The 12,952-nt window shown below is 33.9% G+C and overlaps 1 protein-coding gene across 1 annotated transcript; it reads left to right on the top strand.

Annotated features, from left to right (window-relative positions):
- The first annotated feature begins 4,289 nt into the window (after window positions 1–4,289).
- On the top strand, window positions 4,290–11,359 carry LOC123703302 (ankyrin repeat domain-containing protein 12). Its single transcript, XM_045651252.1, has 7 exons — window positions 4,290–7,174; window positions 7,410–7,621; window positions 8,069–8,276; window positions 8,758–8,864; window positions 9,274–9,452; window positions 10,122–10,231; window positions 10,868–11,359. The coding sequence occupies exons 1-7, from the start codon at window positions 4,390–4,392 to the stop codon at window positions 11,158–11,160; spliced, it is 3,894 nt and encodes a 1,297-aa protein (XP_045507208.1). The 5' UTR covers window positions 4,290–4,389; the 3' UTR covers window positions 11,161–11,359.
- The last annotated feature ends 1,593 nt before the right edge of the window (window positions 11,360–12,952 follow it).

The following is a 12,952-nucleotide window of genomic DNA, read 5'->3' as shown; positions in this document are numbered from 1 at the left end:
GTACGTGATATACATTGTTATGCCGATGATAGCACGGGCGACGCCGCATATACCGGTCTTGCAAATCTCTCTCAGGACCAAGTGGAAGAGCATCGGAAGCAACTTGTGTCTAAAATTGAGAAATCTCTTGAAGAAGTCTCAATATGGGGTCAAAACAATCTTGTCCAGTTTAACCCCTCAAAGACGCAAGTTTGCGTATTCTCAGCTAAAAAGAGGTCTTTTGCAGTGTCACCTACATTCCAGAGCACTCCTCTCAAAGCCACGCCTTGTATCGGAATTCTCGGTATCGACATTGCGAGTGACGTACAGTTCCGCGGTCATCTGGAAGACAAGGCTAAATTAGCCTCAAAGAAACTTGGGGTGCTTGCTAGAGCGAGACAGTACTTCACGCCAGCTCATCGCCTACTACTCTACAAGGCACAAGTTCGGCCACACATGGAGTACTGCTCTCACCTATGGGCTGGAGCACCCCAGTATCAGTTACTTCCTTTTGACCGCCTTCAGCGTCGTGCCTGCCGCATTGTCGATCTACCTGAGCTCACCGATCGGCTGGATCCCCTGGCTTTGAGGCGCGATGTTGCGTCTCTGTGCGTATTTTACCGCATATACAACGGGGAGTGTTCTGAGGAATTATTTGCCTTAATTCCACCTGCACAATTCCACCACCGCACAGCCCGATACAAGCAAAAATATCATCCACACCACCTGGATGCATGGCGCTCGACAACCGTGCGTTTTGCACGTCATTTCCTACCCCGTGCTACACTCTTGTGGAACAATTTACCACCTTCCGTGTTCCCCAACCAATACGACATGGGAACCTTCAAACAAAGAGCCTACACCTTCCTGAAAAACCAACTTCCACCTTAAAGCCGGCAATACGATTGCAGTGATCCCAACGCTGTGATAGTCATGGGCGGCGTCTATCACCTACCACCAAGTGAGTCGCCTGCCCTATTGCTAGGTTTACTATGAAAAAAAAAAAAAAAAAAAAAAAAAAAAAATTAGTGTAACATTTTTTCGTTACGCGTGACATTTTTCCGTTACGCGCCATCTTTTTCTTATCCCTACCACGCGTGATTCGACGACGTATTTCTGTAAAGTTGCATATAGTAAATTATTTTTTGAAAAATAAGGTCTTAAACTTCTTTATGTTTCATTTCTTACGTGAGTACACTAGTACACGTACACATTTTTTTTAATATTCCTTGAAGTACGAGGATGGTTCTTATGTAGAGAAAAAGTAAATATGTACCACGGGTGCAGCGAGGTGAAAATGAATTGAAACATTTATTGTCAGAATTGTGGTTACAAACCGACCGCTCGCGCTTGTAACTTATAAAAATCGGTCATTTTGTTTATTTATAAGCATGAACATATTATAAATACATAAGGAATTGCATTTAAAGTAGTAAGTATTAGTGTAAAGATTAAATTTGAATAAAATCGAACTATAATTTCCTTTATATAGTAAAGTTATTTTGGATTCAAATTTATTTTTAAAATAAAAAAATTACAAAAAAGATGCACAGAAGGTTCTTTTTCCATACCTACACAGCCATTTTGTTCCGCTTTGCGCAGTTATAATTAGTTTACCCAGTGTCTTTTATCTCCCTACAGTTGGGGACATGTTACGTGTTAGCCTAAGAGCTAGAAATTACTTATTGATAATAATCAATTAGAATAAAAAGTAGGAAGAAAAGTTCCCTATTTTAAACGCATGAAAAAATATAAACGTACATACATGTACAGAAAGAAATAAAATATTCAGTCGTAGTAAAGAAAATAAAGTTATAGATACACGTATTATATGAATGTAGAAATAATCGTTTTGAATTCAATAATTCTTAACAGTTATAGTCACTAGAAATTAGAATTATATCTCGTGTTGCTGTGTCTGTGTTATTGCAATTTGTAGATTTGCATACGCTCAAAGGAAACGTTTCCTATTTTTTTTATTATTTATTTATTTAAACAATAAGATGACATAGATCAATTAATGTTAGAGTAAACTATTTATAAGCTAATGTTAGTGAATATTAAAAAACAGTATCTAATTATTATCAATTATTGACGGATTTTGATGAAAACTATGTTATAAATTAAATTATATAGAATATTCGAGAATTCGAGTCAGAATTCAGATAAACGATCTTATTCAAAATAGAAAAGATTTGATCACAAAAATACAACAACAATAGTTGTTTAAAAATATAATATTTTGCATCATCTCTTTGACTCTTTCAAGGGTGTTCCAACCCTTCTTCATTAGCATTTTAAAACGGGGGCCACTCGATCAAATTACAAGCTCTGCTATTCTAATATAGCTCTTTTTATCTTCACATAAAACTGACAATTCCTTGGCAAAATTCTCTTATCAGATCACGCTTGACCGGCAAGTAAGGGGGTCAAAGATTGTGTCAGATTTTATTGTAATATTTTATTCTTTTGTCAAAGTTAAGTGCGCCTGTCAAAAAGTGAAAAAAAAAATCAGATTTATATACTTTTGTGTTGGATTATTGTAATAATTTTCGGTATTATAATCTGGTTTATGTTTAATTCACTGAATGGGGAGATTTAATAATGTGCAATATGTTATTTTTATTTGAAACACGTTTATTAAACACGCGTCAATATTGTTGTATTATTATTAAATAATATTTTGGTAATTTATATGTCGTGGTCATATCGTAGATTTGATCATTTCATGATATGAGTGGCCATTTCACGAAATGGTCGCATATCGTGAAATGGCCAATTTAGTTTGGCCACATCATGATGTGGTTTGGGCAGATCAATGATAAGAAATCGTTTCACGATATGGCCAATTAACGCACGGTTTTTTCATGAAATGATCAAAATTATTTGATCATATCGTAAAATAGTTACATTAATCGTTGGTAGAGGCGCTGCAAGCTCTGTGTTTATGTGATAAGATGGCGGCCGCTGGTGAAAATTAAATTATTCGCAGTTAAAAACTTCATAATTCGTTTAATAACAATATTATGAAGAAAGTCATAGCAAAGAATTTACGACGAAGAGGTACGAGTACTATGGAAAATGTGGATATCTTATATGTATTTAAGAATAAATGCGACTTAAATAAAATAATTTAAGAAACTACTACTATATTACTTATTAGATATAATTGTTTGTTTTTTAAAAAGCGATCCGCTTCTGGCATTCGCCGGCCGCTGCGGCGGCACTAACTTAAATAACATTAAACAAGTTTTTAGAATATTAGTTATTCTGAAATTTTTTAATATTTTATGGACTCTTTATATTTTATACGATCTGGCCAAATGTGGATGACCAAATCGTGAAACGTTGACGATTTAACGATCTGATCAAACTATGTTGGCCATTTCACGATATGCGACCATTTCGTGAAATGGCCACTCATATCATGAAATGATCAAATCTACGATATGACCACGACATATATATCTATCTCATTAAAAATTGTATCAATTTACTCTTAACGAATAAAACTAAATTCTTATGATACTTTAACACCAAATATTTATTGATCAATCTCATGTCTAAATGTGGATGAAAAATATTTTTTTATCCGTTAATACTTAGTTCAGAAGGTTTTAGCAGAGAAACAAGAAGACGGGGAAAAACAATTTTGTTTAAGTGTTGTTATGTTATTTTTACTCATGAAAAATTAATTATTTTTATTTGTTATAATCGACTTATATTAAAATCTATACTAATATAATAAAGAGTAAAGGTTTGTATGTATGTATGGTTTTCACGCATAAACTACTGGACCGATTTTGATGAAATTTGGCACAGATAATCTTTAGACCCTGAGAAAGAACATAGGCTACTTTTTATTGCGAAATATGTACCACGGGCGAAGCCGGGGCGGACCGCTAGTATTATATAATTAGCTACACTCAGTTCTGCATCACGATTTATTTAACTATACTTGTAATTATTATTATTTCTTTCTTTCGTGTTGCAAATTTAATCCTGCTTCGAAACTAATCAATTCATCTCATTATGTCATAGCTATATGATGTATATTCTTAAGTATCTTATATACAAAGTATTGAACCCAGTGCTTCAGTAGGTAGATGCACTCTATTTATAAACCCGTAACTAACCCTAGAATGCACTTTTGGCAAGCTATGCTTCCTTGACACATCTTAAATTTACTGACCCACATACAGAAATAAACCCTAACACGATAACAATAAGTTCAAATTGCACCACAGCCCATGCCGTGACATTTTCTAGTACATACATGCGAAATTCAAGACAAGAATAACGAATGACACACAATTCGATTAGACGTAATTCGATTTTAGAAATGTTCGGACGTTTTTCTGCGTACAGTTAGAATATTTAACTGTCTGTACTCGTGTACGAAATATAAAAATGAACACAAAGAAAAGTAAAAATAAGAACCGTGCCAAAAATGCGAATGTTTTGCCAACGCAAAATGTAACTAGTGAAATAAGTGATAAAATTGAAGTGACTAAAGAAGAACAAGTAAAATGTGAAGATAAACAAAGTGAACAAACGAGTGTTGAAGCTATTCCATGTGAAAATGTACCAGCAACGGAAGAAAATGTTACCACAGGCGCACCTAGCGAAACTCCTGTGAAGCCTAAAAGAAAGAAGCGTAAAAAGAAAAAGCAAGATGAATTATTTGACGAACAAAAAATACCTGACAACCAAGAAAAGTCTACAGATAATACTTTAAATGTTACTGAGCCATCAATGGAAGCAAGTAGTGATGTGGAAAATCAAATGAAACCTGAAACAGCGAAGCGCAAAAAGAAAAAGAAGAAACAAACTGAAAAATGTATTACAGAAGAAATCACTGAACCAGTGAAAACAGAAAGCGAAGTAAATATTGAAATATCTACTAAAAGCGATTCAATTCCACAGACTCCAGAGAGTACACCGAAAAAGAAACATAAGAAAAAGAAGCATCCGGCTGATTCCGCTAAAACTGAAGACGTCACATGTATTTCTGCTTTCCAACAATTATTGGAACCAGGTGATTCACAAGAGGAAACAGTGAGACCTGAATCACAAAATAATGATAGTTTACCAGAAGTTGTGATAGAAAAATGCGAGGAGAAAGTAGAAGAAATTCAGCAAGCAAAAAATAAGAAGAAAAATAAAAAACACAGAAAACATTCACCCGCAGTAATAGAACATGATGAAGATAATAAAAAGCCACAAGGAGAAACTGTTGAATTTTTGCAGGAAATGTGTGAAGTAAAACCTACAACTGAAACAAGTGAAGTGTCTAAGGAAGCAAGCCCTAAGCCAAAAGCAAAAATTGCTAAGCCTGTTGATAAAAAACATAAGAACAAGAATATAAAAACATCAACAAATATTGATAATAATTCAACACCTGGAGATGCTCAAATCGATCAGAGTTCTCTTCCTGGGTTGGAAAGTGTAAAGAAAGATGATAATGTACTAATACAAACTAAAAGTGAGAGTTTAGAAACAACTAATAACATTAAACAGACTGAACCATCATTACAAAACGTGATTATTGGGCCTGCTGATACTGAAAAAGAAAAATGTGACAAAACTGTAAATATAGAAAAAGTCTTTGAATCTCCACAAACAGCGCCACAGACAGAACAGGAACAAATGAAAGAGTCTGAAAATACTTCATTTACAGAGGTTCGACCATCGAGAAAGAAAAAAAGATCTGCAAAATCAATTTCAGAACACAGCGATGGTGAAAAGACTCCCAGCGTTACTATAAATGTCTCTTCACAAAATGAACCAAAAACTGAACAACTAGAAGATACAAATATTACACCCGATTTCATCCATTATCCTCGCTCGAGTAGTCAACAACAGTTTGATAGTAACAACAATACTGTAATTCAAGAAATCCATTCTCCCGATGAAGTAAGACTTGGAATTCCAATTTTTATGTCAGTGCCAGTTGTTGAAGGTTCAGGCGAATCTCCTGAAGTGAGGTCGCAAATGGATCCTTTAGATGTAGAAGTAACTGAATTAAAGATTAGTGATTTAAAGACTGAAGACAAAAATATACCTATCCCAGCTGAAAAAGTTGACGAAACGCTAGTAATGGAAGAGTTAAAATTATCTATCGAAAAATCATTAGCTGAGTTAACAGCTATTGAAAAGGCTGAAATAGAAGTTGAAAATAAATCAGTGGATGTTAAACAAGAAAGTTTACATAATCCAGCTACCGCTCCTATCGATACCGCATTAGAAAATATTACATCGGCCAATGTCGGTTCAAAGAATGTTGATATACTGAATGAAGAAGTTCCAGAAAGCCCTTGCTCGCCTCCAGTATGTCCTGCGAGAAAAGATAAGAAAGGGAAATCGAAGAAAAAAGGCAAAAAAGGTGCGACCGAACAAGCGTCTAGTACAACAACTGCTTCTTCAAGTAACAGTGCTACTGAGGCAAAGAAAGATACTCAAGATACATCTTCGAAAGATAAAGATACTAAATCCGAAAACACACAGAAAAAAGAGAAACAGCAATCTACAGGAAACACGGATGAAACTGAGGTTCAACCAGATTCCTCTTCAGCATTTGAAGTTTATTACGAGCCCATTGAAAATTTTGAAGACGCTTTAACATCAAGCAACGAAGACATTAACAAAACATTTGAAATGATCGCCAAAGAAGTGTACGAAAACGTAGAAACAAAGAAACCAACATTACCAAATCCTGAAATAAGTATAACAGAACCTGAAGAAGATAGGCAAGAAAAAAATGCAAAAGAACATCCTGTATCGCAGCCAAAAAACTTATTAGGCCAACCAAACATTCCTGCATCATCGAATAAGGACGACTACAAAAAAGAAAAAGATAAACCGCCGAATAGCATGCAAGCTAAAGTTAAAATAAAAGATTCAGTTGATGTCGAAAAAACAAAGAAGCGATCGAAAGAATCACAAACGCAGAATAAGTCAAAACAAAATTCAAATACATATAAAATAAATGAAAACGACGATTTTGTTTACAAATACAGCTTTCGGACAGTATTTCTGCCAAACATCTGTCATGTTTGCAACAAAGATTTGATAACGAGAGTGCCCTGCAAGTTTTGTAACCTACTATTCTATTGTAACCAAAAACATAAGGATGAGGATTGGCCTAAACACCAATCTCTGTGTTTCGCAATTTGTACTATAGCTCACTTGAAAGGTTTGTATTGTACTTATGATTAATTTTGAAGTGAAACTTCTTTAGGCGCGTTGAGAGTAGAATTTCAAGGTCGCGTCTTGGCCGTCACGTCATGGATTAAGCCGACGATTTTGGTATATTTGAATCGTGCCAAATAAGTTTCACTTCTGACACGTGTGTTCGACACACACGCTCTTTTTTAATAACACGGATGTTCAACTCTGATATCGTTTAAAACTTTTTTCTCTTTTCTCAGAGCAAAAATTCATCTACGGGGCTGCGAAAAACATAACCGGCCAAGACTACAGATTGCTCAGAATGCAAGTGATTATGTCCTGTGAGAAGATGCTCAAGCGAAAGCTGCTTCCCTGGGAGCAAGAAGCTTTGCTTTACCCTAGAATTTGTTCTAACACTGCCTGTAGGGAATGGAGGCAGGGATACTTGACTGATTGCAGAGGATGTGGACAGGTACCTATTTATGCAATAATAATAATGCGGTATTTTCTGCTCATGTATCGCGATGATACTATAGTGCAGTTGTTTCCATAACACATTTTGTTGTGTTGAATATGCTAAATCGCAGTATACCCAACGGAATGCAATAAATTAATATCTTAGTCTACATTTATTGAAACTTTCTTGCTTTTAAAAAGATTCTACGTCGTTTTTACTATTAAATTATTTATGTTATCGATTGTCGTTTAATATTGTTCCCCTGTAAAGCTTTAATTGTTGTAAATTTTAATAAATACTTTTCTAGATCTGTGTTACTTTGTACCTTTTCATTCAGATTTTTATTTCTAGCGTAAATAAAAAAACTAAATAATCACAAACCTATTTCGTCAACACGTTTGCTGTTTGTTTAGACAACCCAACAATTGTTAAAACTTCACAAAAACATACTTGATATTTCAGGTGGCATTCTGTACAGACCACCCAGAACATTTACCCGTATCCCATCAACGGTGGTGTAAGTCCTATGCCTTGTACCAGAAACTTGTGAGGTACCAACAGACCAAGGGAAGATTGGAGCCCTGCTTACCCAGTAAGGTAATGACGGAAAGTTATGTTATCCCGGAGAAGATTAACGAGGTTCTGGCTTCTTTGTATGAAGAGAAAATTGGTGAGTTTGGAATGTAGATGTGTAAGGTAAATTTGGTAGATTTTATAGTTTGTAATGATATTTTATAGGAGACATTTTCAATGGAACTGCTTTTATGCTGTGAAATTGAATAATGACTAGGTATCTTCAGTCGATCATAATAAATCTATTTAAATGTGTTATAATATTTGGTCTCTACAGTTTTATTTTATCAAAGACAATTTCTTTTTGGTCGTTACAATCATTCATTATCACATTTTTATTCACAAATTCATATATTTTTACTTTGATCTTATTGGCAATAAATCCGAAGTGTTTAATTTAACCATAAAATGACCTAACCATGACCAAATATCTCTATAACATTCACCAAACTTCGTTACATATTAACTACGAATACCTCAATGCCATGTAAAACATACATACATTCGTAGGTACATCCAAGTTTTATTAACCTATATCTCTTGGACGGCATCCAATATTAATGCAGATACTATTTCAGAAATGGATGACATACAATACGCGACGCTTACCCAGATAGCTTCAGCACCTCTGACTACTGCGTATGGCTATCAAATGTGTAGGAAAAATGCAAATGGACTGAATAAGGTTTGTTTTTCGTATAAAAATGTTATTTACGAATTTTTCTAGAGAATGGTTCTTTTTAGTTTGGTATTATGAGGAATAGGTACTTTATGTATTATCCTACTAATAATATAAATGCGAAAGTTTGTGGGGATGGATGTATGTATGTTTGTAACTCTTTCATGAACTACAGGGTCTATTTGGATGAAACTTTACAGTAAAGCAGAATAACACAAGAGCTATAGATTGATTGATTGATTGACTTGATTTTACTCGCAGGTGGAACCGCGCGGCACAGCTTGTATTTTTTAAAAGTGTCGTAGTATTGTTTCAATTAAGACTTCTTATCTATCCACAGAGGAAAACGTTATCAAAATGCATGTAGCAGTTCCAGAGCTACCCACATACAGACTCATAAATTTATCTATTTCAGAGGAGCACATTTTCAATACACATAGTTGGAGCAGAATTGCAGTTCGAAGCCGATGTCTTAAACAAATGGGAGAGATTCTTTCTACATTTGCGACCTGATATAAAAGATTTACGAATAGTTCTGATTAGCCCTAATCTCAACCCTTCTAATTTGCCACTGGACCTTTTGAGGAACGTCAAGTAAGGATATAATAACTAGGGCCTAGTGATAAACGATAGTGATACATTTAGTTCAAATAATGAGCGAAATTTGCCAATAATTTCTAATCTAATGTAGAAGGTAAAAATTGTAAGAATATAATTAAATGTGCACTAATCTACTACATATTATATAAAAATAAGTCGGGTTTTCCTTCCTGACGCTATGACTCCAGAACGCACCAACCGATTTCCACGGTTTTGCATTCGTTGGAAAGGTCTCGGGCTCCGTGAGGTTTCTAACAAAGAAAAGGCTGGTGGCGAAACGGAGTTCACCTGATTGCTAGTTTTGTCTAAAACTAAGCTTTAATAGCGATCGATCATATTAACAAGAGGATATTATTTTACCTTATGAATATTCAACAGGAAATAATATATCCAAAACTTTGTAAATCACAAGAATAGGAAGTAATGTTTCTTTTATTATAGGATTTCCCTAACTTAATTAGAAATTTATTAATAACTAGCGGTCCGCCCCGGCTTCGCCCGTGGTACATTTTTACGTTTTCTCTCCATGAGAACCATCCTCGTACTTCAAGAAATGTAATAAAAAAAGAATTAACGAAATCGGTTCAGTTGTTCTCGAGTTATGCGCTTACCAACACATTTTGCGATTCATTTTTATATTATAGAGATGTATGGTAATTTCAGGTTATGTGAACAGTGCCGATCCAATAATCGTCGACTGCTATTCGGTTTTGAAGATAAGAAAACGTATTTAGATTATTACACTAGTGAAGATTTTATTCATCCTGATATTGGTAAGATTTTTTATTTAACTTCAAGTAGAAGTTTTCTTTCTAAGAAGGTATTTAAAGTTAGAGCCTTATTTTTAGACCATAAGATTTTAAAAGTAGATATGAATTTGCAGTTTTTATATCATAATAATATTTGAATGTGATAATAATATGCATTTTTAGTTTGAACGGATTTTAAAATAGTTATTACTATTTTCATAAATCGACAAAATTATAATATGAAGTAGATTATTATCAACTAGCTTTCCGCCCGCGGCTTCGCCCGCGTTTTCAAAGGAAAACCCGCATAGTTCCCGTTGTGGGTTTCCGGGATAAAACTAATCCTATGTGTTAATCCAAGTTACCCTCTATATGTGTGCTAAATTTCATTGTAATCGGTTCAGTAGTCATTGCGTGAAAGAGTGACAAACACACACACACACACACACACACACACATCCTCACAAACGTTCGCATATTATAATATTAGTGGGAAGGACTAGTAGGATGATGGAATAAAGCCTATTTACGTTAGAAAATAGTTGATACTATCAGTTCTAAATTAGAACTTCTAATTTCATCAAATATTTTAACCTAAGGACGTACATTCAATTGGAAAGTTGGAAACATATTATTTTTATTGTTTTTATATGTTTTCAGTGTGTGCTTTCAACCCAAGTATTGAAAGATCGTCAATCTACAACGGAAAAGATCCTTGGCCAGCTACTCTCAAATGTGTTGCTAAACTAAAAACTCCATTGCTAATCACTGCGTTTACATTGGATGAATTAAATAGAGATTTATCTAGGGTCCAAAAATATTCTTTTGACGTCCTAACTGAGCCTAAATATAATAATTTTGCCAGTATAAGACCGGATAGGAACTTTATAACAGACGACGAAACACCGTTGCTGTTTAAGAATTACTGTTTTTCTGTTGTGTGTGGTGTTTGAATTTTTAATTTTAAAGTAAGTCTTTTAGGAGTTTCTATAATAAATGATGGTTGTTACGTTTCTTTGAGTTTTTTTGTAGTTGTTTAAATTTGCTGTCTGCCAACTTAGTTTAATTTGAATTTATGTATGTTATAATATTTATTGACAGTTCATAAAGATTGTATGTTTTTTGATTTTTATAATAAATGGAATAAGTAAATTGTTGTTTTTTATTTATATATACCTACCTGCAATCTGCATACGTATTTTATTAAATAAATCTGTGCCTCCAGTGAATAAGGGAATAACTCAAAAACAGCACTTTTCAGGAGAGACAAAAAACTATATATCAACACTAAATCTTTGTAACTTCAAATTTTTAAGCTTGTATGGGTAAGATATGATGTTAGACTTTAGTTTTACATATAAACAGATATTGTAACAACCCCATAAATATACTTTTTTCGTGTTTTTTTGTAGTTGTGGCCTTATGAACGAGTACTTCATGGAATAACTCAATGTATTCACATAATTTTTTTTTTGCTCTTTGCAATATAACGACTTATGCCCTAATGCACTATGTTCATAGTCGCATAACACGACTTATATTATTGCCAGTTTTGGTTTTATAGAAATAATGCGACTTATCATGCTTGAAATTTGTGTACTTTATGACTCAATTGAGGCCTTTTAGTGGAACAACCATGCATGTAGCTTGAAAAACGAATGAAATCAACGGATTTTTTATCGTTATTAGATATAATAAAAACAAAACAACATTTAGGTGTTTATGCATTTAACCTTAGAAGTCCAATCTACGTAAATTTGATGTACACCGCGGCGAAATATCTTTGTCTTTTCTATATTTACCATCGAATCACTTCGAAATCCAGAAACAACTCATTAGCCGTCGAGACCTAGCAGTACATAGTTGGCTCTTCCCGGTAAATTCCGCCATTTTGTAGTAAAGAGGATGTTGTACGTCATTTTGACGTATAATTGGGCTTTTCGTAACTTTTACGATTGTTTAAAAAAAATATTTTGTGATTTATTTGAATATTTTTTTTCCAAGTCACGTTTTACATGATATTATATATACTATATATTGGGTATAAAATAGGATCAAGAAAACTTTACCACTAGGACGAAAAACCTTCAATTTTAGTAAATGACTGTTGTCCTCCGCTGGATTTGGACTCCAAGAAAGAGGATTGGGTGGCTGAGATGTTGTCTGGTGGTTATAAACGAATATGTCATGGTGGTTATACATTGAGAATACAAGCACTATAAAGAGATAAGAGAAGCTCGAAAACCATATTCCTGTATGTTCAGTTACCTTACAGGGAAAGGTATAGGTGGTCTGTGGCGATATTTTACAGCATGATATGAAATTTTAACAATTTCTATATCTTATAATATCAAAATAAATATAGATAAATAAAGAAAAAACAATGAGCCGCAGAGATTTTATGAAAAAATTAAGCTCAGATTTGAAGGTGCCTTGGATGCAAATACGACTTGAAGAGACTCTACGTGACAATATCCCAATTTTTTCAAAATATGTGGTACCAGAGTATCCATAATATGTTAACGATTATGCAGGACCAAAATAGTATCGATATTGCGGATTTTTTCCTATAAAGAAGGCAAATTACAGTGGCTAAAACGCTATATGAGAGAGAACACAATATTCATAATTGTCAAGACTGGTTATAATTTTTTTTTCTATGCGTCTATAATTATAGTATTATTGGTTAGATTAAATTAAAAAAAAACTAAGTAGTTATTTTTTATAAAACTTACCCAATTATAA

Source organism: Colias croceus, chromosome 25 (assembly GCF_905220415.1).
Source record: "Colias croceus chromosome 25, ilColCroc2.1".
Taxonomy (NCBI): Eukaryota; Metazoa; Arthropoda; class Insecta; order Lepidoptera; family Pieridae; genus Colias; species Colias croceus.
The sequence above is the reverse complement of the archived record's forward strand: the minus strand, read 5'-3'. Positions and strand labels throughout refer to the sequence as shown.

Excerpts from the sequence above, each read along its gene's own strand:
- LOC123703302 (XM_045651252.1), top strand. The coding sequence starts at position 4,390 with ATGAACACAAAGAAAAGTAAAAATAAGAACCGTGCCAAAAATGCGAAT. Across the intron at positions 8,277-8,757 it reads TTTGTATGAAGAGAAAATTG|AAATGGATGACATACAATAC; the intron begins GTGAGTTTGGAA and ends ATACTATTTCAG. Across the intron at positions 10,232-10,867 it reads TTTTATTCATCCTGATATTG|TGTGTGCTTTCAACCCAAGT; the intron begins GTAAGATTTTTT and ends ATATGTTTTCAG.